Source organism: Athene cunicularia (genome assembly GCF_003259725.1).
Source record: "Athene cunicularia isolate RWA chromosome 3 unlocalized genomic scaffold, athCun1 chr3_part1, whole genome shotgun sequence".
NCBI classification, from domain to species: Eukaryota; Metazoa; Chordata; class Aves; order Strigiformes; family Strigidae; genus Athene; species Athene cunicularia.
Genome location: NW_020799097.1, coordinates 23,890,508 through 23,916,969, shown reverse-complemented (window position 1 = coordinate 23,916,969; position 26,462 = coordinate 23,890,508). Strand labels below are relative to the sequence as shown.

The 26,462-nt window shown below is 35.1% G+C and overlaps 1 protein-coding gene across 1 annotated transcript in view; it reads left to right on the top strand.

The window, feature by feature from the left end:
- The window catches only part of CSMD1 (CUB and Sushi multiple domains 1), a 1,016,265-nt gene that overhangs the window by 607,478 nt on the left and 382,325 nt on the right, over window positions 1-26,462 (top strand). The window contains exon 10 of the mRNA XM_026844050.1: window positions 2,163-2,284. Within this exon, the coding sequence (XP_026699851.1) occupies window positions 2,163-2,284 (122 nt within the window). The remainder of the gene's footprint in view (window positions 1-2,162; window positions 2,285-26,462) is intronic.

The window sequence follows — 26,462 nt, the reverse complement described above, 5'->3', positions numbered from 1 at the left end:
CCCTTTCCCTTTCCCTTTCCCTTTCCCTTTCCCTTTCCCTTTCCCTTTCCCTTTCCCTTCCCCTTCCCCTTCCCCTTTCCCTTTCCCTTTTTCCTTCTTTTCCTTTCCTTTCTTTCTTGCATTTCCTAAACAGACCTCGGGGCAGAATTTCAATTGTAGTTCTTGCTTGGCTTCCCCCTCCCCCCATTTTTCCTTCCCCTCAAAGTTCAGATAGAAGAAAAATAAAGAGAATAACAGCTTGACTGAAAAAAAGATCTTAAAGGGAGATGTTTCGTAGCCTTTCTTTGTGGATAGCTAGAGAAGGTACAAACTGTATTCAAAAGCTTATTGTACAAAGTTGCACCACTGGATTAGTTCCTACTTTATCAGAACTTGTGAAGGATGAATTGAAAGTAGATTAATAAATATTGTCTTTTAGTTGCAGTGCTGGAAGTATGATTGTTCCACCAGTTACTGGAAAGAGAATGTCCTCTATTTTGGATCCTATGGATCTGCTCTCATAGCAATAAAAGAATATATTTTGATTGATAGAGCAGCAATATGACAAGCTTTTTGTAATGCTAGTAGGTAACATACAGTGGCATATTTAAATGTGATTAGTTCTTTTTTTTTCCACATTAAGCACAGACAGCTTGTTAATAATTGTCAGCGACAATAATAATTGGTAGAATTACCTATGTGGATGAGGCTTTTTGTCTTCTTCTGAGATCGTTACAGAAGATTTCCATGGGATGTGTCTGAGACTTAAGTGTAATCCATGGAAGTGTGTTAAGACACTTTCTGTCATAAACCTCAATAGACATTTTCACAGAAGACTGAGTCTTAGCTGAATCAGTGTACACTTGGAGTTAGTTCTCAAAGTCTAGTCTCTAACATAGCAACAAAGGACCAAGTGCTGGTAGCAGATTGTGATGGAAAGATAGAAAATCTGAAAGTAATTTTCCTCTACTTTACTTTTTTCCTATTTGTACCAATCATATTTCTATTAATGGAGAAGAGCAGGCTTCCTCCCAGCAAGTTTGTGAGGTAAAGAAATGCTCGTTTCATTCTTCGGAATGGAGGCATCCACAGAGAACGACAAAACTATAATTTTCCAAAGTACCAGAAATATGTTGCCTACTTTATTTCAATATTCAGAAAAAGAATGACCAAGGTTTTTAAGGAATTCAGTTGTTCCTCTTCTCCATACTGAAACTCAAGTAAATGAACAGTCTAAATTATATCAGAAGTTAATGGAAGTTATGCAGATAGGTTCTGAGATTCAGATATTTGAAGACATACAGTATGTAAATTCTTAGAAATGGTATTATCTAGACTATTTATTTTAACATGTTGCCAAAATGTTGTAGTACCATCAACCTGACAGTAAAATTTTAATATGTTCTGAGTTCTGTAACTCCATTTGATGTCACTGGAAATTATATGTCTAAATTTTTTTTAATACTTTGAGATACTGAATATTTTGAGAAGTTTGAATATTTTAGAAAATGTCTTCCTAATGCTCTTTGGAAAAATAACTTAATTCATAAAGAAATTTATTTTAAAAAATGTTAACTATCCAGATTTGCTGAATATGGCAGAAGACTTGTGATAGTTTCACACAAATATCTGTGATTTACAAATATCAAGCTACTGCCTAGAACTATTTTTTTTTTCCTAATTTTATTTTCTCTCGTGTAAAGAGATAAGACACCACAGAAGTTTAACTTTAGGTTAAGGATATGCAGTTACATAGAGTTAAACATTGTGATACATGTTTTTTTTCTCTCCAGTCATGGAGAAATCATGAAGCACACACCGGCCCTTCTTACATTCATACATAGAAGTCTCCCTCCATCCACTTGGAGAGAGTAAATCTCTCTAAATAGAATATTGATGTGATAATTCTGAAAAAATAATTTACATAAAGTAAGAATAAATTAATGTAAATACAGGACTGATAAAGTGAAAAGTACTGGTTTCCTTCCCCTGTAGGTCATTTATCAGGATTTTTTTTGACTGGCTGAAACATCTCCAAAGGCAGAATGTTATAGAATCAGCATGTTATTATATCAGCATAATAATACTTTCACACCAAGTTTTTATTAATGATAGGGTAATTTTATGTTTATTTTAAATGGAGAAACTGATCAGAAGCTCTGATTTGCTGTTTATCGTTTTAGCTAGAACATGTGGTTCTAATTTACGTGGACCAAGTGGGATTATTACATCACCAAATTATCCAGTTCAATATGAAGACAATGCACACTGTGTGTGGGTCATTACAACAACCGATCCAGAAAAGGTATGGCTTTTTCTCCTTGTCTTAATTCAAACTGTAGATTTTGGATTTGTCTTAAAACTATCTCATAGATATTTGCACAAATGCATTAACACACGCATGTCTGTATCTTCACTTAAACATAAAAATGACCACAGTAGAGTTGGTAAGAAAACACATTGGACACTAGGGAAAAAAAAAAAAAAATCATCTAGTAATATTTGTGAAAATATCCACTCAGAGTAATGAATTAAAATTTCAAAGTTGTAAATACATTTTCTAATGAAACACATTAAATCATATTCAAAATCACACACTGTTGAATGGGTCGATAGTGGATTTTTCAAGTTGTGTCTTAATATGTACTCATTGTTGAATCTTAGCAAAAAAATCAGATATACATCTAAGTACTTTGTCTGATCATGTTAGGTGTTTTAATACCTACATAATTTTTCATTTCAATCCACTGTTTTCTGATGATTCTAAATATATAACTGAATAATTATTCATAAAATAATAATAATTTTCAAGTATTCTTATTACACTGCAGTGTACCGAGATGCGTTTTTACTTGTCTTTCTGTAAAATCAATTTAATTCCTCGATAAACGACTGAGAACCCCTACCTGTAGAAAACCAAAAATGAAATTACTTTCACTTATATTACACTTTTTCTGTAGTGAAACACTGAACAAATGTGTTACAATAAGTTGAAGAATGTACAGTCTGTATGTACTTCTGTAATTACAAAAGATGTATTTCATGTGCAAGTTTTTGAAAGACTGTATTCCTGACTTCCTTAATGCAGTTAAAGAAAAAATATTTAACTATTTCACCATAAATTAATGCAAATGTTTAGCTGCACAAAATATAATTTTCTGCATGCTTTCATAGCATATCATTGAGATGTAAACATTGTTTCTTTGCAAAATCAACTGAGTTCATTTATCTTAAAACAAATTCAGTACCTCAATAAAGGTATGTATTCAGGAAAAACAGGCAAAAGTACAAAGTTATCACATTGCGGAACATTTTACTATAGAGGGACTTGTCTCTGAAGAGATAGGGCTCTTTTCATTTCCAAACTGAACTGTTCTATATTATTTAGTAAAATATATTATTTAGTTAAAAGTGACTTTTTGTCACTAAATGACCTTTGACTTTAAAGTCATTAAATTTTATAGAAAATATTATTTTACTTTACATTTTTATATATGGACAAGCATTTAAAATATGGAAATGTCTGACAAATGCATCAACTCAAATTTGTATGCAGTAATATGTAGTCTTCTTGATTCTGCAAAGTACAATATATTTTTATAAGAGAAAATGCAACTGTATTAAAAAAAAAAAAAAAAAAAAAAAGTGAAAATGCTACTAATAGAAGAGCGTCCTGGCATCTTAATGGTTTCTTTATTCAAAACTGTTCCATTTTTTTTTTTTAAAAATTATTTTTTTTCCCCCTGACTTTTTAAGGATTTTAATTAAGCATTGTTTTTCATCTTTATAATAAAATGAAGATAGCAGTCTACTTGCTGATTGCAAGAATGTTTAACAATAATACAAATATTGGTGTGTGTGCAGAGTGTGCAATGTATTATTAAACTGTATGGTGTATGTTTCCTATGGAAGCTCAGACTTGCGGAAAACACTAAACCTCCATGTAGTGCAATGACACGCAAGTTCTATTCATTCTATACAATATATCTTTCTCAATGGATTTAGGATTTTAGTAGGGCAGAGTTGAATGAAATTTCTGTGGGTTAAATTATTACTCTTTTCCCTGGACTTGAAAAGGTAGTTTTATGTAGTATTATGTGTGCAGACTGATAGCTCATCAGTCACAATAATACACTGAAGGAATTGCCCATCCAGACAGATAAATTCTTTTGTTATGTTCAGAATGAAGAGGAACAGTAAGGCTTGGACCTTTTACCCAGAAAAAAAAAAATCCACACTATTACTTCCATCTAAGTGGAAGGTAAAGAGATACACTAACAAACATACTGATAATCACAGTGTAAGAAAATGAGCTTTAAGGGTTTCTATTCCAGACAGGATGAGCAGTAGGGAATGAGTTGTCTTTTTATTAATCTTGGGTTTGTCTAGCAGTGCAACAAAGGACGATTATTTTCTTAACTTCATGCATCTTGAAAAGATGAGTATTTGCTTTAGGACCATGACAATTGTGAATGTGAAGACTTAAACATGTTTAAGGCTTACAGTATACTCAAGTTGCTTTTAAATAAAGTCTACATCACCTTTATCAGCAACTATCAATACAAATCTGATAATGGGACTTCTATTCCCAAATAACTGAATCTAGAGTTAACACATATCCTTTTGGATAATAAAGATATAAAGAAAATACTTTTACTTCACAGACTATTTGACTAAAATTGAACTTTTTTCCTACCTCTCTATAAAGAAAAATATCTTGCGGGCACTTGGAAATCTGTGAACTTTAAAAAATCAGTTACAAAAATAATTTTCAGGTTTCAAAAATAATTAATTGATTTTAAGATGTGCTGAAAGTTGTGCACATGTTCATCCCTGACTTTTCTTGGAGTTGTGAATAACAAAACTCTTGAAAATTGAACTGTGTATTGAGGGTCTGATTTTAAGATTAGAATGAGGAGACTACTCTTTTGTATGTCAGATTTGAAAAATTTATCAGAATGCTTAGGGTCTGTGTTTGATTCTATGTATGTTACTATGTATTTTAAATTAGTTTTGACTTACTCTAGTAGTAAATCTGTGTCCTTTCCTTGGGTTAGTTTACACATAGCATTTTACAAGGTAAGACAATATTTCCTTCTAACATAACATTCAGTGCACTTTGAAGTCTAAAGACAGTCTAAATAAAGAGGTGCCCTTGTACAAAAAAATGAAAGATCATATGCTGGAATATTTTAAAGAATAAATTAAAACAAAAATATACATAACTTTTTTTCAAAATTTTGTGTTCTGGTGCTGGAGGCAGGGGGAGATTTTTAATACCAATTCAAAATGAAACAAGTTTCAATTTACTATGGGGACAGTGGCACAGTTCCAGTTTTTAATCAACCATATCAAGATAGTTCTAATATTTATTTGCCTTTGTCTGAGCAACACAAAAATCTAAGTTAAGTTTTGTTCTTCTCCTGTTCAAAGGTATTTCTGTTAATGCTCTGCTTATTTTGAAGAGTTGATTTTCTTCCCTTAACATTTATTTCTTTCCTCTGGGTCCTACTATTCTAGCTTCTGCTCAGCATCCTACTGAGTCATTTATTAGACTTTTAGTACTTGCAAATACAACTTTATGGTGCTCTTCTGACTGTCAAGTACATGCTGTAATTCTTGGCAACTGCATTGTTTTAGGTCTGTTACGCAGTTTCTCAACTTTTTAGAATCAGTAATTTTGGACTGTTATGAGGTCTTGCTGATCTGCTGTCATTATCACTTTCTTGCTGTTAGTATAATCTTTTCAGTATGTTCTAAGCATGCCTCTATCCCTTGCTGTTTCAATTCGTTCTCCAGGCTGTGGGTTTTTTCATAAGACTTACTGCCTTGGATTTCCTGCTGCTTTCACAATTTAATGGTAACATTGCTAGATGCAAGGGCTTCAGTTTTCAGTTCCAGTTTCTATAGGAGGGCAAGGTTTGGTGTTGTTTCAGCAATGATACCTAGTTTTGCACAATATATTCCTGACTGATTGTGGATTGTGGTGTAGTATGTGTGCCTGGGCTGCAACAGTTCTAAGTTTAATGACCTGGTAAATAAAGAGTGTGGCCCAATTACAGGTTGTTTTTGGTTTCATGGTTTTTGGTTGGTTGGTTGGTTGTGGTTTTTTTGTTGGTTTGTTTTTTTTTTATTTGTTTGTTTTTTTCTGAAGAATGTAATTTCTTCACAGTACAAAGCATAGAAATGAAGTATCTGTTTGGGCCTAACAACACTCTTCTTTACAAAAACAGTTATTCACTGCAGTCACCATAAGTGAAGGCATTGGAACTAATTAGAGAGGGTTGGAAAATTTACTTACAGTTTTATAGGGCTGAGACTTCAGGTTTGTGTATAAAGTTGGCCTATAATATGTTAGCGTAAAATGGTGTTTCTGATAATATTGCCTTTCAAAACTCATAGCTGGGGAACTTCAGGAGAAGATTCTTACTCCTTACTCAGGAAAACTTTTCTCAGTTCACAGCTAGGGAATCTATACACTGTTAAGGTTGAGTTTTAGATAATTTATTTTAAGATAATTAATTCTTGCAATATGCTCTAAAAGAGAAGTATCACCAAGTAGCATTGAGAGTTTTTTTGAATGAGGTTATCTTGCCAATTCATGGATTTTTTCAGTTTGTGGTAGCTCAGGTCTGATCCATTAGTGACATCCCTGTCTTCCTTGTCCATGGAAGTAGCTTATGCATATATAATAATTTGCAATGGATTCAGAACCTTTGTTTCAATAGGCATGTTTGCTCCAGCTAGATGGCATTATTGTATTACCATTTTTAATATTAGAGTGGGTTTTTTAGAAATTGTGTTCATAGATAGCCTGTTTCTTCAAAGCTTCATTACAGACAGGGCTTTTCTCCCTCTGAGTGTCTGATCAGGCCATCCTGACACAAGTAATAGGATGTTTGTCAGCATATCTGATATTTACAGTACCTGCAGTCTAACACTATACTCTGACTGGGGAGGAAAGCTCTTGCTTGCTGAGCACCATATATCTTATCCCTACAGAGATTACCAGAGTGCTGCCACAGTACTGATTTTTACCCATAGAACTTATCCTCTCTTACTGTATCGCAGTGTTGGGTTGCAGAGATCTTCATCATCAAAACTATGTAGAGCTAAGCACTCCTTTCACTAAACTTCTCTGTATTCTTGGCAGTATACAGGTTCGAGTAATTTACTCAATTCATACCGTTTCATAAGTCTCTGGATAGGTTTAATAGAGTGAAGGAAAAGGTCACTGTGAAGTTATAATTGACTCATTTGTACATCCTATGCCATCTAGATTATATAAATACACTAAGAACTCCCTGAAATGATGATTTCCTATAGTGTGTTGAAAATGAAAGCACAGTTTTATATGCTTTTTTGCCCTTTGCACATTAAACTGAATTTTATGCCATATGTAAACATGCATATTTCAATTTAAATTTAAACATTTATTTTTCATTTACTGGAACAGTGTCATTAAATTTAGGGGATATGGCATGACTGACAAAGGATTCACACAGTTTAGAATTAAAATTAATAAGGTATCAGTTATGAAAATGTCCTGCGTTTGAGTGAGTGGCAGAGAGTTTTTGATAGCAGGGAGGGAGCTACAGCAGTGGCCGCTGTGAGAAGCTTCTCAAAGCTCCCCCAGCTTGAAGTTGGGCCCACCTTTGCACCAAGGCTGAACCAACTAGGTGGGACTCTGTGATAATGTATTTAAGAAGGGGAACCTGGGAGAAGTTGGTGGAGTTGTGAGTAGAAGTTGCGAGGAGAACATCTGTGCAAACACTGGAAGAGAGGAAGGAGGAATGGGGGAAGGTGTGCTGGAGCAGAGAGTCCTCTGTATCCTGTGATGAAATGACAGGGCCGTCCCTTCTGCCACCCATGGGGGTCTGTGGTGCAGCAGATGCCAGTTTACAGCCTGTGGGGTGCCCCATGCTGACTCAGGTGACTATGCCCGAAGAAGGCCAGGACCCCATGGGAAGAAGGTCCTGCTGTTGTAGTTCAGCACTTGGAGGTTTGCAACACACAGGGGTGATATACACGCTTGTGGGAATGACTCACGTGGGAGTTGATTTGTGGAGGACTGTCTCCTGTGAGAGGGGGACTGCACTGAAATAGGGGAAGAATGTCAGAAATTTTCTCCCCTCCTCACCAAGGTGGAAAAAGCAGCAGGACTGACTGCACCCCCCATTCCCTGCCCTGTGGGCTGCTGCTGCTACAGAGGTAGAGATATCGGGAGCAAAGCTGAGTGCAGGAAGAAGGGAGGGATGGTGGAAGATGTTTTCAAAATGTGATAATGCTTCTCACTGTCCTGCGATGTCTGCTAATGTTATTAGTATCCATATTAAATTTTTCTCCTCTTTTCTCCTCTTTTCTCCTCTTTTCTCCTCTTTTCTCCTCTTTTCTCCTCTCCTCTCCTCTCCTCTCCTCTCCTCTTTTTCTTTTCCTAATTAGTCTGTCTTTTGCCTGTGCCTTAGATGATCCCTCCCTCTCCTTATCTCAATTCCCAAGCCTTTTGCTTTATTTCCTCCTTCCCAGCACTGGAGGGCTAGGGAAGAGTGAATGGTATCTTTGCTTTATTTCCCTCTTTTCAGAACTTGGGGGGAAAGGTGATTTGAGCAGCTGTGTGGTACTCAGTTGCCCCCTGAGTTCAAACTATGACAGAAAAAAAAGAAATACTGGTTAAGTCCCCTCTTGCTTTTAACTAGGCTTATGTAATTTTTTTTTTTTTTTTTTTTCATAATCGAGCAGTATGATTTAGAACACAAAATATAACTGCAGTAATTACATGAGAAAGCTGTTGTTGCAATATAAGGATGAGATTTTGAAATTCCAGTGTCCTAAAATCTTGTACAAGACTTCCAGGGTACCTTTGATTTTGTACCGTCTTAAAAACATGTCAAAAACAAACAAAAGAGTCTGTATGTTTTAATATAATGTCCAAAACGTACTTAAGAGCCTACTAGAAAAATCATGTTATGTGTAATTCCCTACAGTATATACTTATCCTTGATTTTCATTTAAACACGTAACTTGTAACATAGAATTCTATATACGTACAGGTGACATTAGAAAAAAAATATATTGCACAAAACAAATTTATTTTATAAATTGATATTTTTCTGTTGCTTTCTGTGTTTTGTGTATACTTATGAGGACATTATGATTTTGGGTTATAATGCTGATATTTCTACCTTTCAAGACATGAGTGAGATGTAGTAGCATAGCTTCTATATAGTATTTTCTTAATGATTTTACTGATGCTTTGTTGGATGATACTGTAATATAAGCAAGTTTGGAACAGAAAACTCAGTTCTGGCATTGCAGACATTTAGAATGAGATTTGATTTGCACATATGGATGCTACATGTCTAAATTCCAATTATACTTGATGGAGATTTGTCAGATAGCAGAGTCAAAACAGAGTTTCATCTCATCCTAAAGCATTCCACTAGAGACTGATCAGCTAAATTACTCCTTGAGCTTTGCTCGCTCTCACTGGATAAGAACCAAAAGGGATTTAGACATCTTAAATTTCAGCATGCCATATTTAGTATATACACAGCTTTGTGGATAAAAGTATGCTGTTTTAGATAAAGGACGTGCCTCACAGATTGAATGGAAAGTGTCCCATAATGGCCATATGTTGAATGAAAAAGCATAACTTTGGAGTAGGAGTATACCAGACTTAACTAAAAAAAAGTATTTAAAAAAAAAAGTTTTCTCATGTATTCTCACATTTCCTAGATATCTGTTTCCAAGCCTTTTACTGAAACTGGTATACCCAGATCAAACACATCTATATTGACTTTCGATGTCTCATTTGTTCATTCATTACGTTTTGACTCTCACTTTCTTTAAAGACTCTTGGAGGTAATGATGGAAGAGGGACATTTGGGATCAGTACTCATCTCATGATGAAAGGATTCAAGCACAAGTTTCCTGCAGCACAGGATAGTACAGTATTTCCTGGTTTGTGGGGAAGGCTAACTGAAGGAGCTCTCTTAATGCTTCTGGCATTATTTCTTGTGGTATTTGTTTTATTTATTTTCATCATATGATTTCTAACCTTAAATGCAGTAACACACACAACTCTAAAGTTTTTCCCCCTTAAGGCAATTGCCGCATATACGGGCTGACAGTTATATTCCTTATTGCTTACTTTTCCCTCTGACCTTCCTCCTTCTATCCTGTTTTTGAATGAAGACGACCAACTACTGAGCCTTATCTGGTTTTGGTATCTCAGATTTGTTTTCAGGATGTCAACTAGGCTTACTCTACTGAGATTTAACTGTGGGGTATGAATTTTATGAGCCTCAGATGGATCTAAGTATGACATACTGAGTTGGAAATGGCAATTTAGAGGGGAAAAAAAAGTTTCTGAAAGGACTTTTAGAAAGAAACTGTAAAGGCATACACATGAAGGAAGGGAAAAACTGAAGAAGGAGTCAGCAGTAAATTTACTGTGATATTGTCTTTGATTTTACAATAAATCCATATTTCAGAAAGACAGTTGGAATAAATTAGGTGGTAATGCAATGTTCAAGACAAACAAAAGATTCAGCCTCCAAACACAGTTAATGAATTGAAATGTGGAAAAGATTAAATTGACAAGATTAAATTATGTATATGTGGCTTAATGGAAAGTATTAAAAACAAAACAAAAAAAACCCTCAAAACCTTCAAAGTTATCAAGACAATTTTGTTAATTACAGAAGTATGACATTAAAAGTTCTAATGCTTCTGTTTCCTCATGTTCTAACACCTGATCAAGGACAAAGAAAAAAAGTTCTCCCTTTCAAAAAGAGAGCTATACGTGATATATTCCCTGTGATATATTTCTGCTGTATCTACATGGGTAAGAATTACAAAAATTAATTATTTTCACTATTTTGTTGAATATTTACTGCAGTGATAATGATCCATATTTGCCTTTCTCATAGATATGCTTTTCCAGTCAGGATGACTGTTAAATTCTTCATTATTTTATCCTATATCTTGAAAAAAACCTCAGGCTACTCCTCATTTAATTTGATTATTTTATAGCTAAACCAATGCCCTACTCAAAAAATTCAAAAACCCCCAAAACTGTATACATGTTAAGTATGCCTTTTTGCTTTCTAATTGCCAGAGGTAGTCTTTAAAGGTTAAACAACAAAAACCCAACAGCTACAGCAACTACACTTTCATCATTGGCATTTATCATTATCCAGCCGCTGCCAATGACGTACTTCTCTTGTTGCTGAAAGTTGGGTTGCTGCCTCCAGCTGTTTTCTTAGAGGAACTTATCTGCTGAGAGTGCACTTAGACTTCCTCCATCATTTCTTTCCTCCACTATGTTTTGTGTCTTTTCATCTTCCTCTGGCTCAGTTTCTTCTTTTTTGTTCTTTTAAGCTCCACCAATATATATCTTTTGTTTTTTAGCTTTCACATTTTTTTTTATTTTTCATCTATATATTTTTCATAAAGGAAAAATTGAGATACAAAATTTAAATATAGAATCCTAATTGTTTTCATGGTTTAAATTGAGCTCAAAATCCAATAAATGAATGGTCAACTGAAATTTTAATTTTTTTAACCAGAAGAAAACAGTAATTATAATACCATTCAGCATAAGAAAGTACCAGTTAGTGTGGTGGTATATGAGGTGGTATTATTCCACAAAAAATATATGCATTTAATTTCTTCATAGTGAAAAGACTTCAGAAAACTTTACCAAATGGAGAATCAATCAGACTTCTGAAGCCATAGGTGAATAACCATTAAATATACATAAAAAGAAGACACTTTAAGTACTTCATATTCACACATTATAGAAGAGAAATCAATGTATTTGTCATTACTCCTGTACATACATGCAGTCTTACACAGAGACGTGTAAAATAAACAACTGAGTGTTTTACTTGCCCAATGCAAAATGTATAGCAACATAAACTTGTTACTATTCTCTCATTTAATTCAGGATATTTCCTGACAGGAAAAACTCATAGTAGATGAGAACATTCTCCCACTGTGTAAAAAACAATAAATAATTCCTACAATTGAATCTCCACATACTTTCCTCGTTTGTTCTATAAGTTAGTTGCCAATTTCCGTGTTAAGAACTATAAAGCTTATTCAGTACTACATTGTCAATTGTATAAATATAACACATTAAGATTTATGTGTAGATATTTTTCCCTGGAAGTTGAAACTGTCTGAAGCTATTGGTAGTATATCAAACTTGACAATGTTCTACAATATTGTCTTTGTTTATATACTTTTTTTTTTTAATTATTATTTATTTTTTCCCATTTTTTTTTTTTTTTTAACCTTATAATCGGAGTAGGACAGTGAGAAATAGAACCACATCTTAAAAACACCTTTCCCCCACCCCTCCCTTCCTCCCAGGTTTAGCTTTGCTCCCGATTTCTCTACCTCTTCCCTGCAAGTGATGCAGAGGGATGGGGAATGGGTGGGTGGTCAGTTCATCAGCTGTTATCTCTAACACTCCTTCCTCCTCAGGGGGAGGACTCCTCACACTCCTCCTCTGCTCCAGCATGGGCGTCCCTTTCATGAGAGACAGTCCTCCACAAACTTCTCCAAGGTGGGTCCCTCCCATGGGCTGCAACTCTGTGAACTGCTCCAGCATGGGTCCCTTCTGCTTCTCACAGTCCTTCAAGTGATGAACTACAACAGGGCAGTTTTCCCTCAGAGTCCTGTCCTTCTTCAGATGCACCCACCTGCTCTGGCGTGGGGTCCTCCATGGGCTGCAGGTGGGCATCTGCCTCACCAGTGCCTCCATGGGCTGCAGGGGCACAGCCTGACCTCTCACCACAGGCTGCAGGGGAGTCTCTGCTCCAGGGCACCTCCCCCCTATCCCTTCTCCTTTCTTCAGCTCACCTCAGTGTTTGCATAGGTGTCCTCCTCGCAACTCCTTCTCTTAATTCCAACTCTCCTCCCAGATTCCCCTTCTTAAATATGTTATCACAGAGGCACAGCCACCATCACTATGTGACATGACCTTGATTAGAGGCGGGTCCGACTTGGAGCTGGGGGAGCTTCAAGAAGCTTCTCACAGGGGCCACTGCTATATTCCCCACCCCTGTTACCAAAAACCCCACCACACACAGAAACCCAACACAATTTATCCAGTATTCAACATAAATTAACTTTGTGCAGACACCTGTGCAGTTGATGTTGTTGATAGTGAGTCTGACATAAACCCACAGTTACTGCACAAGGAGACAAGTGCTGCAGAATAATTTAGGCACCTACAGTTCTGGGTTACCTCACAGATCACATTCATTTGTTTTGCCTTTAAACATAGGTGGTCAAAGTTTGTTTGTGCATGATGCTCACTGTTTCACTTCTCTTTTAAATCTTTTCTTGGGTATCTTTTCTACTGGGAAAATGCCAACTGATAAGTTATAGGCAAATAACAGGAAATTCTGATAAATTCACAGACTGAAATAGTGAAGTGTGTATATACTGGAATAAATCATCATTTTATTTTTAACATATATTAGTATTTTCTGAAAATTATTACAACTCCTTTTACATTTTTTTATAATCAAAAAATATACTATAGATGTGGTGTTTGGCATCATGGCAAATAGAAGCCTCCAGGTATTTACATAATAAATTAGTGTCAGCCCTTCATTTAATTAACTCACTTTGTCTATTACTAAACGGGAGCTTCTTATAGGTAAAGAGTCACTGGGGAGAACAGTAAATGGAGGACCGAATCATCACACTAACTTAAAATGTGCAAATATCAGATTTCAGGAAGATAAATTTAAAGGGGAAGAATAGAAGTAATTCTACTTACTGGATGTCATGGTTTAAACTCAGAGGGCAACTGAGCACCACACAGATGGTCACTCCCCCCTTCCACCCCAGCACTGGGAAGGAAAAAATAAAGCAAAGGGTTCAGTGGTTTGAGGTCAGAGGGCAACTGAACACCATGCAGCTGCTTACTTCCCTTTTACACCCTCAGTGCTGGGAAGGAGGAAATTAAGAAAAAGGCTTGGGAATTGAGACAATGACAGGGAGGGATGATTCATCCATTATGGTCATGAGTAAACAACAGACTCGATAGGGGAAGAATAAAAGAACATAAATTTAATACAGACCCTAACAACAATACCACTTAACAGACATTGCAGGACTGTGAGAAGCATGACCACATCTTGAAAACACTTTCCCCAACCCCGCTCTTCTTCCCTGGATCAGCTTTGCTCACAATGTCTACCTCCTCCCTCCACAGTGGTGAGGGGGCAGAGAATGGGGGATGCAGTCAGTCCTTCCACTTCTTCCACCTCAGGGAGGGGTGGGAGAAATTTCTGTCATTCTTCCCCAGCGTGGTTCCCCTCACATGAGACAGTCCTCCACAAATTTTCTCTGACATGAGTCACTCCCACGGGCTGCAGTGTTTCCCTAGCTACTCCTGTGTGCGTTGCCCCCCCCAGTGCTGAACTACAACAACTGGGGGCTGCTTCTTCCCACAGGGTCCCAGCCTTCTTTGGGCAGAGCCACCTGCTCTGACATGGAGCACACCACAAGTGGCAGGTTAGTATCTGCTCCACTGTGGACCCACATGGGTGTCAGGGAGGGACAGCCCTGCTATCTCGCCATGGGATACTTGGGAGTCTCTGGTCTGGCACACCTCCCCCTCTTTTCCTCCTTCCACAGACCTCAGCATTTGCACAGATGTTTGCCTTGCAACTTCTACTCACAACTCTAACAACTCTTCCCAGGTTCCCCTTCTTAAATACGTTATCACAGAGTCCCACCTAATAATTGGCTCGGGCTTGGTGCAAAGGTGGGTCCTACTTCAAGCTAGGGTAGCTTCTAGAAGCTTCTCACAGGGGACCACTGCTGTAGCCCCTTCCTATGTTACTGAACACCCCCCCTGCCCCAAACCAGGACATTTGAATTTTTACTTAGTATGGGAAATACAGTAGGGCTTACAGTAAGTTATTATAGAATAAAAAGGTTTTCAAAGTGTCACGCAGCATAAATGGTACTGGGGCTAATTTGATAGCTGAGATTCAGCATGGGAAAAGCAAGATCCAAGGGTGTACTGTGTGACCAGTATTAACTCCAAAATTTAAAGCCTTTAAGTGCATGGCCTAAATTAGTTATATTTCTTTAGGATCTTTCTTTTTTCAATGTAAATGCCTCAAAGGGTATTGTAGACCATTTAAGATGAAGTTTTCCTCCTGGCTTTCATTAAGTAAAGAAAACCTGTAATGATAAATGCTGACTGGTACAGATTAAGTTCTCATATATGTAAACATTTTTGTATATATGTTTGCAATATGAAGGGTTATTAATGCCTAATAAACTAATATTTTAAAATTTTGGAACTGTTGGTTAAATAATTTGGTTGGAGCTGTTTAGAAAATATGAAATTCCACACAAATGTACTGCTACTTTGAAGTAAATAGAGACAAAAAATGCAGTCCTAAAGTGTGATCTCAGGAAGAATCAAGGTAGGTGTTAATGTACCTGCCATATATTGTGAAATGAATTAATATAGATTAGCATGGTCATTTGTCAGCTACTTTATCCAAGAACAATGTGGAGAGATTTGATGTTAGAGAAAAAGAACAGCAGTTGGTGAATTGTATTCATTTATTCATTTATAAAAATAATTGAGAAAACCACCACAAACACTCAAAACCAGGATCATGATCCTTCCTATCCTCAGCTCAAATTGGCCTACTTCAGCATGTGAAAATTGACAATCTGGCTAGATCCACAGTACAGGTAACAGACACTTTACACAAGCTTTTAAACATAGCTTTCAGTTTAGATGGCAATCTCTAAGACCTCTTCAGAACTATCATGAACCTTAGGGTCTATATCAGTGTCTCACATGTCCATGCGTGAGTCGTTTTTGAAAAGTCCAAGTTTCTTAATAATTAACCCTTGCAACAGTATGCAGAGCAACAGTTTAAGTAGCCTTTTAAAATATGGCCCTATATGCTTCTAAAAATATCACCTACAAACTTTCAAAAGGGTGAATAGCGTTAAGCATCAGATCTACACATGTTTAATCTCATCTGTTGAGCTAGAAAATAGTATCAACTGCTTGCTTATCATATCTTTGGCTATTTCTCTATACAGAATTTGACTTTGCATAAATTTCCAGTGTTTTCAGTAGTAAGTAACTTGTTTAAAGGATTTTTTTCTCATTCCTTACATTTTTCAGTATTGTTATGAGATAGAACATGCAGTGAAATGCTGAGTTCAGTTATCTGTCTCATCTCTCTATCCAGTGGAAGAATGGTTTAGACAGGTCTTGTCAGGGTGGCCGGCCCATTTTCATGCAGCAATTATCTCAACATTTTATTCTTCATTTATTTAATAGGTAGCTATTATCGCTGTTCTAGGCTCACTGGAAAGGGTACCAGTGAAGAGGTGGCAACATAATGCAGATGTTCATTTGTAAAGACCAGTGGAGAGTGCTGACTGGAGGGCAGGGAACTTCACATTTTTTTCTGCTCTGTCACATTGCCTTCATGATGGATTTGAGCAGTGTAAACCAGAGTTCCTGAAACCTTGTTTAATAAAAAACTAAAAGGAAAAACAGTTTCATAAAGCCAGAAGAGAGTACATTCATATCATCAATGCAAACAAAGCAAAATAAATAAGAAGCTGCAAGTTTGCATCCTATATCTTGCCCAGATTTTGGTGGGTTTTTTTTGCCAGTTAAACACATGCTGCATATAAATATTGAGAGATTTATGCCTTAAACTGAATAGTTAGTTCCTCTTTAGCCTTTTTGATTGTAGGCCTTGCTATTTTATTTTCACATTTCTAGGAGAAAGCAGATGGCTTGATAACTGGGCTGCAGAAGCTCCACTTCCAAATGTTTGAGATGCGATGACCCTGAGAGGATTTCATAGAAGTGGCCTGAGGCAGAATAAACTTGCAACGCCACTCCATCCTCTTTTTCTAGACACTAGATCCATATATACACAAATATATACGTACCCTTTTTATAAAATATACTTCATCTTTAGAAGCAGTAAGTGAACTAGAATAAAATAGTTTGGATTGATGTGACCAGCCACCTTTTTTAGTTAATTTTTCCTTCAGGCACATCAAGAGACAGACTATAGTCTGTCTCTGTAGAAAAAAAAAAAAAAGAAGATATGACTAGTCTGACTCTTGGAAATAATAGAACAAAATTTTTAAATATTAGATTTAGCAGTTATCATTAAGAAATCTCAGTGTGATTTTATGCTAAGTATAATTTGTATTTTCTGCTTGTTTATTATAATATTAAGAGAAACTTGTGGCTGGTTTTATGACATTAGGTTAAATGAAATGCTAGTGTTATTTGCCCTATGGCTGAATTTCAGTAAATTCGTAAGTAAAAACAAATCTGTGCTCAAAAATATTCTAGCATATTATGGGAAATTTTGTTTTCCTAAGGTTATGTGTATTTTAAGGAGAAATGTACTGTTTCCACTTGAGTGCATAATGTAGTGTTTAAAAATGAAATATATAAATATGATTTTAAAGACATCCTAGTTATTGAAATATTTAATCACATCAATATAATAAACTTTGTACATGAAAACATTTCTTACAATTTACTGCAATTTTCTTTTAATGAAAAGCCATATGTAATGGAGAAATCTAAAATGCTATGTGAACTTCCCACCTGATAAAATTATCATCTCAAGAAAATCTGGCTTTGATCAAATAAAACAATTCAAAGATTAAATCTTAATTTATTTTGGATCATGCACTGGATCACCTCTTCTTTAGTAACTGGAGTCTATCTTTCACCTTCTGTTTAATGTGCACTACTGATTCAGAGAAGAAATAAGGTCCTTAAGTATTTTGGAAAGTTTTTTAACAATTGTAAACGTACCATGTAATATAAAACTCATGTCTTTCCCTGATTATTTTAAGAGCTCTCTGGGTGTTCATGTTCACAGACATTAATCAATATTGAAATCAGAAAACAATATACATATTTGGTCTTTAGAGGCTAACAATTTGGGGCTTCCTGTTCTTTACCCGTTGTTAATTGTTTAAGAGGTTAATTATCTACCTGAATCTGTTTACACATTTATGCACTCAAACGTCTTCTCTTTTCACCTTTCATCCTATCCCAGACCTATAGTAACTCCTGTATTAGATTAAAGGAAGCAGATATGAGTTAAGACCTGTGAAGAATTCAGCTGATGCATGTGCCCGAGAGGGAACCACAGCACAAGCTCTGACTTTAGGAAGTGGGGGGATGGTGAAGAAGCTTCTTTTCCTGGACATAGAAAATAATTTTATTTCTTCCAGTTATCTTGCTGAGAAAAAGGGAAAAGGGAGCCTAAAGCATTGCAGGTAGATTACTATTTAAACAGTAAAATCATGAGGAAGTCATAATGACTTTTGAGTTTTAGTACTGGATGATCTATTTTCTATAATGGCCATTTAATTAAAAAAAAACACACAAAAAAACCCAACACCAAAAAACAACAACAAAAAAACAACACCACCAAAAACTAGTAAATAAACTAAAAACTACTTTCACTTGAAGTGAGCAGTGTGATTCTAATATTTCCGAGGTAAATATTCAGCTACTGCACAAAGCACCCTACTACTGCACTTGGAAAAGTCATCACTGATTACACTTGTTCATTCTGAACAGTTTAGTTCCATCAAGAGCAAATAAAGATATGAGACTCATGTTTTTACATTTGAGATTCAATGTATAGATTAACAATGCATCCAGCTGGCTGTCATTTTTAAAAATGGACTGTCTAGTTGTGATTTATTTCAAGACTAAACATATATTGTCGGATGTCTTAAGGCTCAGTTGACCACCAGAGAAGTCTCTAATTCCTTTTGAGATTAAGTTGTTCTGCTTTCCCTCCAAGTGGGGATGCAGAAAGGCATAGGTCCTTTTCTATCTGCCAGACCACAAATATGTCTCTGATACTGTAAACAATCTCAATTAACACCAGTCATTTAATTGTGGGCACCTTACTGAGCTCTCAGTGCCTAAGCCTCACTTATAACCAGGTGGACCTCCACAGTAATTCAGTTTAGCCTGAAGCAGACATCTAGCTGCCAGTTAGATGAATAACTCTTTTAGCTTTATTTACTGTAGTGAGAGATTAGATGCCTAAAACAACTTTAGAAACAAATGGGGAAACATCTACATTTAGGTGTTTTGGAGCTCATTTCAGCTGCTTCACCGTAGGTTTCTAATACCACTTGAGATGCCTTAAGTAATCCTTCCTGGTCTCCAGCTGATGCTTTAGAAAATTGTGGACCTCTCACAGATGCTCTATCTTCAGGCAATGTGTGGATTTTACCTTACACTTTCAAATTACACAAGCCAAATATTTAAACTTATACTGAATTCCATCCTTAGTACTGATTTCTGCAACAAGGTTCTATCTACTTTAAATGTTCTATTTTTTCTGTAAAAGTAATAGAATAATCATGCTGCAGATCTTTTGGGTGTGTCAGTTTGAACAATATTCAGACAGTTGAGAAACACTTGTTTGGTAATTTATGCTTACTTGTTTCTTTTTGTCATTTTATGAGTCCTGTGGATATGTTAAGTGTAACTCTTGATTGCTGTTTCAAAGATAATCACTGAAGAATTATCTTATAAAATTCTATGACCACTTAAGCTTTGAAACATTTTGTATTGCACCTATGTTGGTAAAAGAGTATATTTTCAGTATAATTACTTTAAATCCATATTCTTTTAATTACACCAATCAATGAAAGAAATGGTATCTTTATTACAGCACTATCTTTATGGTAATTTAGTTTAACCACTTAATATATGATATGCTTTATAATCTAGTTGTGCCTACTGTGAGTCGAGTTAGACTAGATGAATTCCAGAGGTTGCTTACAAGCTAAATGATTCTCTGTTTAGCAAAGTGATTTCAACTTTGGGAATATTTTATGTGTTAATATATGTATTCCACAAATTTCTCAGGTAATAGACATTCATTTCCATTCCTAGAGACATAAGTTATCAAGTTTCTCTTTGTGGCATTTTAAATATAATAGTGCAATTATAGACAACTTTAAAGAACTTAAAAGTTTTCATTTAAGCCCTATACAATGTTGATTATGATTCCTAAAGGTATTTGAATATACTAACAGAATTTTACAAAAGAAAGACCAAAAAGTATTTTATACAAGTTTTTAAAAATGCTTTACAATAAAAATATGGCATTATACAGGAACTTGAATGCTTAACTGTAAATACCTCACTAAGCTGGATTTGCCACTAGAATTTGGACTTTAATGTGCCTGGTCTCCTTGCTCAAACAGCTAAGATATAAGCATTTAAAAATAAAGAATACCTTTAAGATCCTTTTTTTTTTTTTTTTTTTTCCCTTCCAAAACCCAAAGAATAAGAAGGTCAGATTCTTTTCAAAATTATATGACAACTTTAATAGACATGAGTAATATCTAGAGAAATTGTTTAAATATTTAATTATTTTCTTCAACTTTTATTTTCAGTCACTATTGGACAGTTTCATCATATGGGGATCAAAGACTCACATAGTATTTTTTGACCCTTATAGTGTTCTTCCAGCATATTGTTTATCATTAATAGCTACATGTCACTCTGAAATGTAGTTAATTTACTTCACCTTCAAGAAATTACCATCCTCCTTATTATTCTTGAATAAAACACTTAGCTGATTCTATATTAATATTACTATTATTATTCCTGTGTTCTCTATAGAGATCTATGGGTGTTAGTAGCTAAAAACTGTCAAAATTATAGAATTCACACAAACACACTGCTCTACATGCATTAGAATTCAGAGAACTTGCAGTTAGTCTCACAAATTAATCTTCTAAATTCTAAAGGCCTGAGGAAATCTTAAATTCTTTCTTCCTGGTTGTAAGCTGGTTACTAGTGCCTCCACCTGAGGCATAAAACTGATGTCTATATATTCTTTGTAATTCGTTGAATTTACCTTCTATTGACAGATACAGAACAGTATGGTCTGAATAAGATGCAATGAAACAAGGAGACAGAAGAATGCCTATTATTGTCATTCAGAACACTGAATTCTCTTACAAAAGTACAACATTTTGATGCTGTGGGAAAATGCTAATATCACAGTCCAAAGGTCCCTGATGAGACCTAATGGTCAGAATTAATCACCACAAGCCATTTTCTGAGACTTTCTGCATATTCATATTTGCCCTTAGTTCACATTTTTAGATTATCTTTGCAATCACAGAATGAAAAATGTTTTTAATAAAAAGGGAGAAGTGCTATTCTGTACAGAAACACTGAGACAGAAAATTCTACAAAAAATGTTCTGATAGTAGCACTTATGAATAGTGTTTTATAACAGTGGAGAATTAGTAGTAACAGAAACAAAATTGATAATGCTTGCACAGCAATCTTCTAGATGATATGGAATATATTGGAAAAATAAGAAATGGTTTATGTTATTGTTTCACACTTTTGTTCTCTGTGATATATACTGCTGTGCTGTATCTTCTTTAGAAAAAAATGTTTAATTTAAATAAAAAACCCTGAGCATTTGTATCAAAATGAAAAAATTAATCTTTCGTAGAGTTGCCAGATAGTCACCAGATTCAAATATGTTTTTAATACAAAGCAATATGCAAAGTCCCTAAAGAATTAATATATTAGTAAAGCTTTTATTGAAATCATTAGAATAAATCTAGCTCTCTAAACTTAACTGTAACCTTTTTATGGAGGCTCAGTATATCGATAGATGTAATTCAAGCATTTTTTTAGTTAGCTAATAAAAATGTCTATGAAATAGACACTGATAGTGATAAAGAGAGAATAAAATAGTTTGGAAATTACATTAGAGATCCACATTTAGAATTAATAATATTAGGTTAGTTTGAAATGTTGTGGGGTTTTTTTAGTATTGTTATCTAGATTTGTAGTTCATAAAGAAACATACATTTTTCTTTTAAAAAGTAATTAAAGGGCAGGAATATAAGCAGAATGAATCTTTATTATATCACATCTGCATTTTGAAACGTATTTTGAAAAAAATATTACATGTAAAAATGCCATTTCCTGTGTTACAAAAGCAAATGTTGAACTTAATTAGTGTCAAGCATTTTTTTTTTTTTCATTTTGCTCAGTATTCCTGACAATTTATGTTTCTTAAGAACAAGCAAAAGAAAGCTGCACAATAAGAAGATCTTGGGCATGTTATTGGCAGGTGTTAAGTCCTTCCTTTAGACACAAGCTAAATCTTGGGTAAAGCAAACGGTAGTGGAAACTTTACAGAAATAGCAGTAGTAGTGGAACCAAAACAAAAATAACTCAACATTAACTATCTCCTGTATTTCTTCTCTTTGTTTTTCTATTAGCATCTTTTTAGTGAGATTTAATGAGTAAACAGTTATTTGCCCTTACCGATGACATATACATGTTTACAGTGTCTTTATTCTTTATTTGTGCAGATTTTAAAAAGAAACAAATGCTACATATTTACCAAGATCCATTAGTGCTTAGTAAAAATCATATACCTATTTTTTCAGAGTTAAACTTGACACTTTTAGTTTGCTTTTAAGAATCTCCAGCTTTGAACATAAGGGATTTTGTCTGGCTCCACTTTTATTTTATTTTTTACATAAATTATAGGTATTGCTGTATGCACAAACTCTTACCTTTGCCAAAGTTTTCCTATTAATTCTTAGCTTTGTCTTTCCTATTAATGTCTTTAGCTTGTCCTATTCACTGTATACCACACAGCCATTAAGGGAGTTTGTAGATGTTTTGCAGAGAAAAAATGCTGAAATGTAAAAAAAAAAAAAAAAAATCTGAAACTGATTTGTGCTCAGTTTCCTGGTTACTTGTAGCTATGAAACAAAACCTACAAATCTCATTATCTGCCAGATTTCAGCTCTGTATGATACTTCTGCGTTTCCTGAGATCTGTCATTTTTCACACATATCTGCTAGCCAAGCTGTTCAATATTGAAAAGGACAAAAGTCCTTCCAAAATAAATTTTACAGATGTGTCATTTCAGTCCAACAACATTGCATTCCTGACATTACAGCCATGCTACCTTGTTGTACTCAGTCTCATTCTTCACAGGTCAAAGGCCTCACTGAAGTTCAGGTACACAGGGTCTGCTCTTCCCTCATCTGCCAGGCCAGTCACTTCATCACAGAAATTCATCAAGCACGTCTTAAGGCTGATTTGGCCTTGCTCTTTTTTTTTTTTTTTTTTTTTTTTTGTCTCATTACAATTAAACTTGTCTTTAAAGCTTTATGTACTACAAAGCAGAAAAGGTTACAGTATTAAAGGCAAAATCTTGATTGCAGACCTGCAGTTAGTGCTTTGTTCTACATTGCTACACTGGAAATAGAATAGGTGTGACTAAAACGCATACTTTCAGTCATACTATCTATATTGGTCACTTCACTGCCCTCAGAGAAAGGGAGGATGCTGCACTGAACTTGCATGCAGAACAACGTGCCATTTTAAGATAACAGTGGAATGGAACTTCCCCACAAATCTGTGGGATGATGAGCAGAGAAGTCTTTGCTGACTCCCTCAAACATTCACCTCACCACATGTCACAAACCTTTCATCGTTGTTATATTAGTTTTGTTGTTTTTTCTTTATGACTAGATACATTACACAGCTTAAACAATGTACCCTATCTTGCTATTGTTCAGAACTCAAGCTGAATACTTAAATGATTCATACTTTTCCTTCACTTGTATTTCTGAGAACTAAATAGTATCAACTATAAATATTTATTTTTTTTCCAGAAAATAGTTTCTAGTTGGTTGATACCTTTCTTGAAGACTCAAGTCAAAAATTGACAAAGCTTTGCAGTTGAGGTCTCATATATGTTCATTAAAGAGAAAAAAATTTCTCCCCATCTTTTGCTGCAGGCTACTATGCATTCTTTTTTATGATGTTTGACTTTTTCAGAGGTGACTCATGATTTGTGTTCAGCTTATTCTCTGACATCCAGATACTCTTCTAAAGAGCTGTTACCTGACTATCTGTCACTTAGTCTGTAACTGAGCAGTACATTACACCTTTCTAAATGTAACGTTATATGTGATGACACTTTACTGGTTTTTTGTTTGTGTTTTGTTTGTGTTTTGTTTTAAGAAAATCTCTCCAATTCTTCAAGATTATGTTGCTTTCTAAAATTGTCTACCAGTGTACTTACAGTTTAGAAGCTTAAACAGACTTGCAATTTCAACATAGAGCTTGTTTTTAAAAAAAAGCCTATGAAAAGGATTCTGTAAGTCTTTATTCATCTTTCAAATCTCAAGTTGAAAACACTAACTACTCATACTGTCCAAAGAGTTGACCTTATCCCATAACATTTTAAGTTAGACAGTGTTTTCCAGGGTTGCCTGGGAAGCTGACATATGTTGATGAGCTTTACTGTTATAATATCAGAATCCTTACTAAAATCAAGATCTCTAGCTGTTCTATTGCTTCTTTTGTATTTTTTTTAGATTGGAGGACCAAAGCTGCATGATGTATTCAGGATGGGATTTTATGCAGTAGCAAAATTATGTTCTCTCTTTTATTTTCATTTACTTCCCATTCAATTCTCAATGTTTATTTTACTTTCTGACTGTACTAAGTACTCAAATTTTTGTGACATTATCTTTCATGATGCCAGTGTTACCCTTATTTATCAGTTCAGAGCACATAATTTTATGGGTGAAGTTTGAGTTATTTTTGCTTTGTGCATGATTTAATATTTATCTGCATAAATTTAATCTGCCAGTCACTTCATGTTAATTTTCTCCATTTTATCACAGAAGCCCCTTGTCTTGACTCTTTTGAAAGAGATCTCTGTCATAAACAAACTTTCTCACTCTATTGATATTAGCATTATCCAGATTGTCTATGAATGTGCTTGACAGCACAGCTCATTGCAGAACTCTACTGGTGACTTTCTGTCAGTGCTGGAACTAAGAGTTTACTTCTATTTCTAGTTTCTGGGTTTTTTTAACAATTTTTTTGTCTGTGAAAGACCTTTTTTTGCCATGGCTACCTAATTTCTCAACGAAGTTGGTGAAAGACTGACAAAAGCCAATGGAAGGTCCACACAGACAATATCAAGTGAGTCAGCTTTGGGCAAACATTGTAATTACTCTTCCAATATCTCCACAATTTTCCTGAAGAACACTTTTTTACAAAAGCTATAGTGACTTTTCCCAGACATGCCATCAATATTCACTAGTTCAGTTCCTTACCAATTTGGCCAGCACTGAATAAGAGATTTATAAATCTGTATTTTCCTAGATCATTTTTGAAGCTCTTTATAACAACAGGAATACTTTTGGCCTCAGATACCAAAGCAGTTTTGAAGAAAGATGTTAGACACTACTCTTCTTAGGTCAGGTATTTCAGTCTTGCCTTTCTTAAATCTTAGTCACTTGCTATTTTTCATTTTGTTTACTTGTTCCATAGTCACAGCCATTTTTAGTCATACGATGATGACATTTGAACTCCTTCTCCTTTTTATCCTGTTTCCTGGTGCTTAATATGGCAAGGATCTAACAGGTACTTGGCCACAGCTGTAAACTTCAGACTAAAAAATATGAGTTGTCTAAAGAGGGAAAGAGAGAACAAGAAGCCCCTTTTCTCTTAACTTCATAACTCTTCCCTTAACTTCTGACTGTCTTTTCCATTCAAACCCAGACTGGCCTAACGTCTTGAAGAGAAATTGAATAGGATGTCTTTGCACTGGAACTAGTGATGAGTATGTTCATGATGCATTTCCTTTATTGAGCATGACACTATATGACCCATGATTTTTTCAGAGTTCTTTTTGAGTCCAGTTAGGTTAAGACAGTCTCTCATTCAATCCTGACAACTTGCTGTGCATTACAAAGGCAGCAATTTCTATGGTGACTGTTCTCAGGTGCTGAAGGGCAAGGGTAGTTGATAAGCCATATTAAACTTTAAAATCTTCTATTTATAGTTTCAAGCTCAAGCAGTGATATTAGACAGTGTTGTTTCAACTGTTCAGAGCTGGCAACTGCTGCATGACTTCCAGTGTCAAAGGAGTGTGCTGTCATACAGTGATAAAACCAGTCATTTTGGATCCGGTTAAGGATCACTGTAAATTCAAGATACTTCCTTTTGCTTTATGAAGGTGTTATGATTGACAGTTATATGCAGGATAAATTTTTCTTATCTCATTGATTGATTGGTATTGAAATCCACAAGGAAAAAGCCTTTTCATCATCCAATAAAATGCAGTCTATGTTTAAGCACAGTGAGACCTTCATAAATCAGATGTCACTCCAACATAAGTCATAATGGAACAACTTCTGATTCTTTAGCAATTACATCTTTTCTTCCTTGAAGAGATTCCAACCTACTGGTTTTAATTCTCTGATTTATGTCTCAATCACAGTAGTAAACCTCAGCCTGCCTGTTCAGGCGTCATGTAAACACTGATGATGCTCTATAAACCTTCAGAGACTTTAGAAGCATCTTCACTCAATCCTTTCAAAAA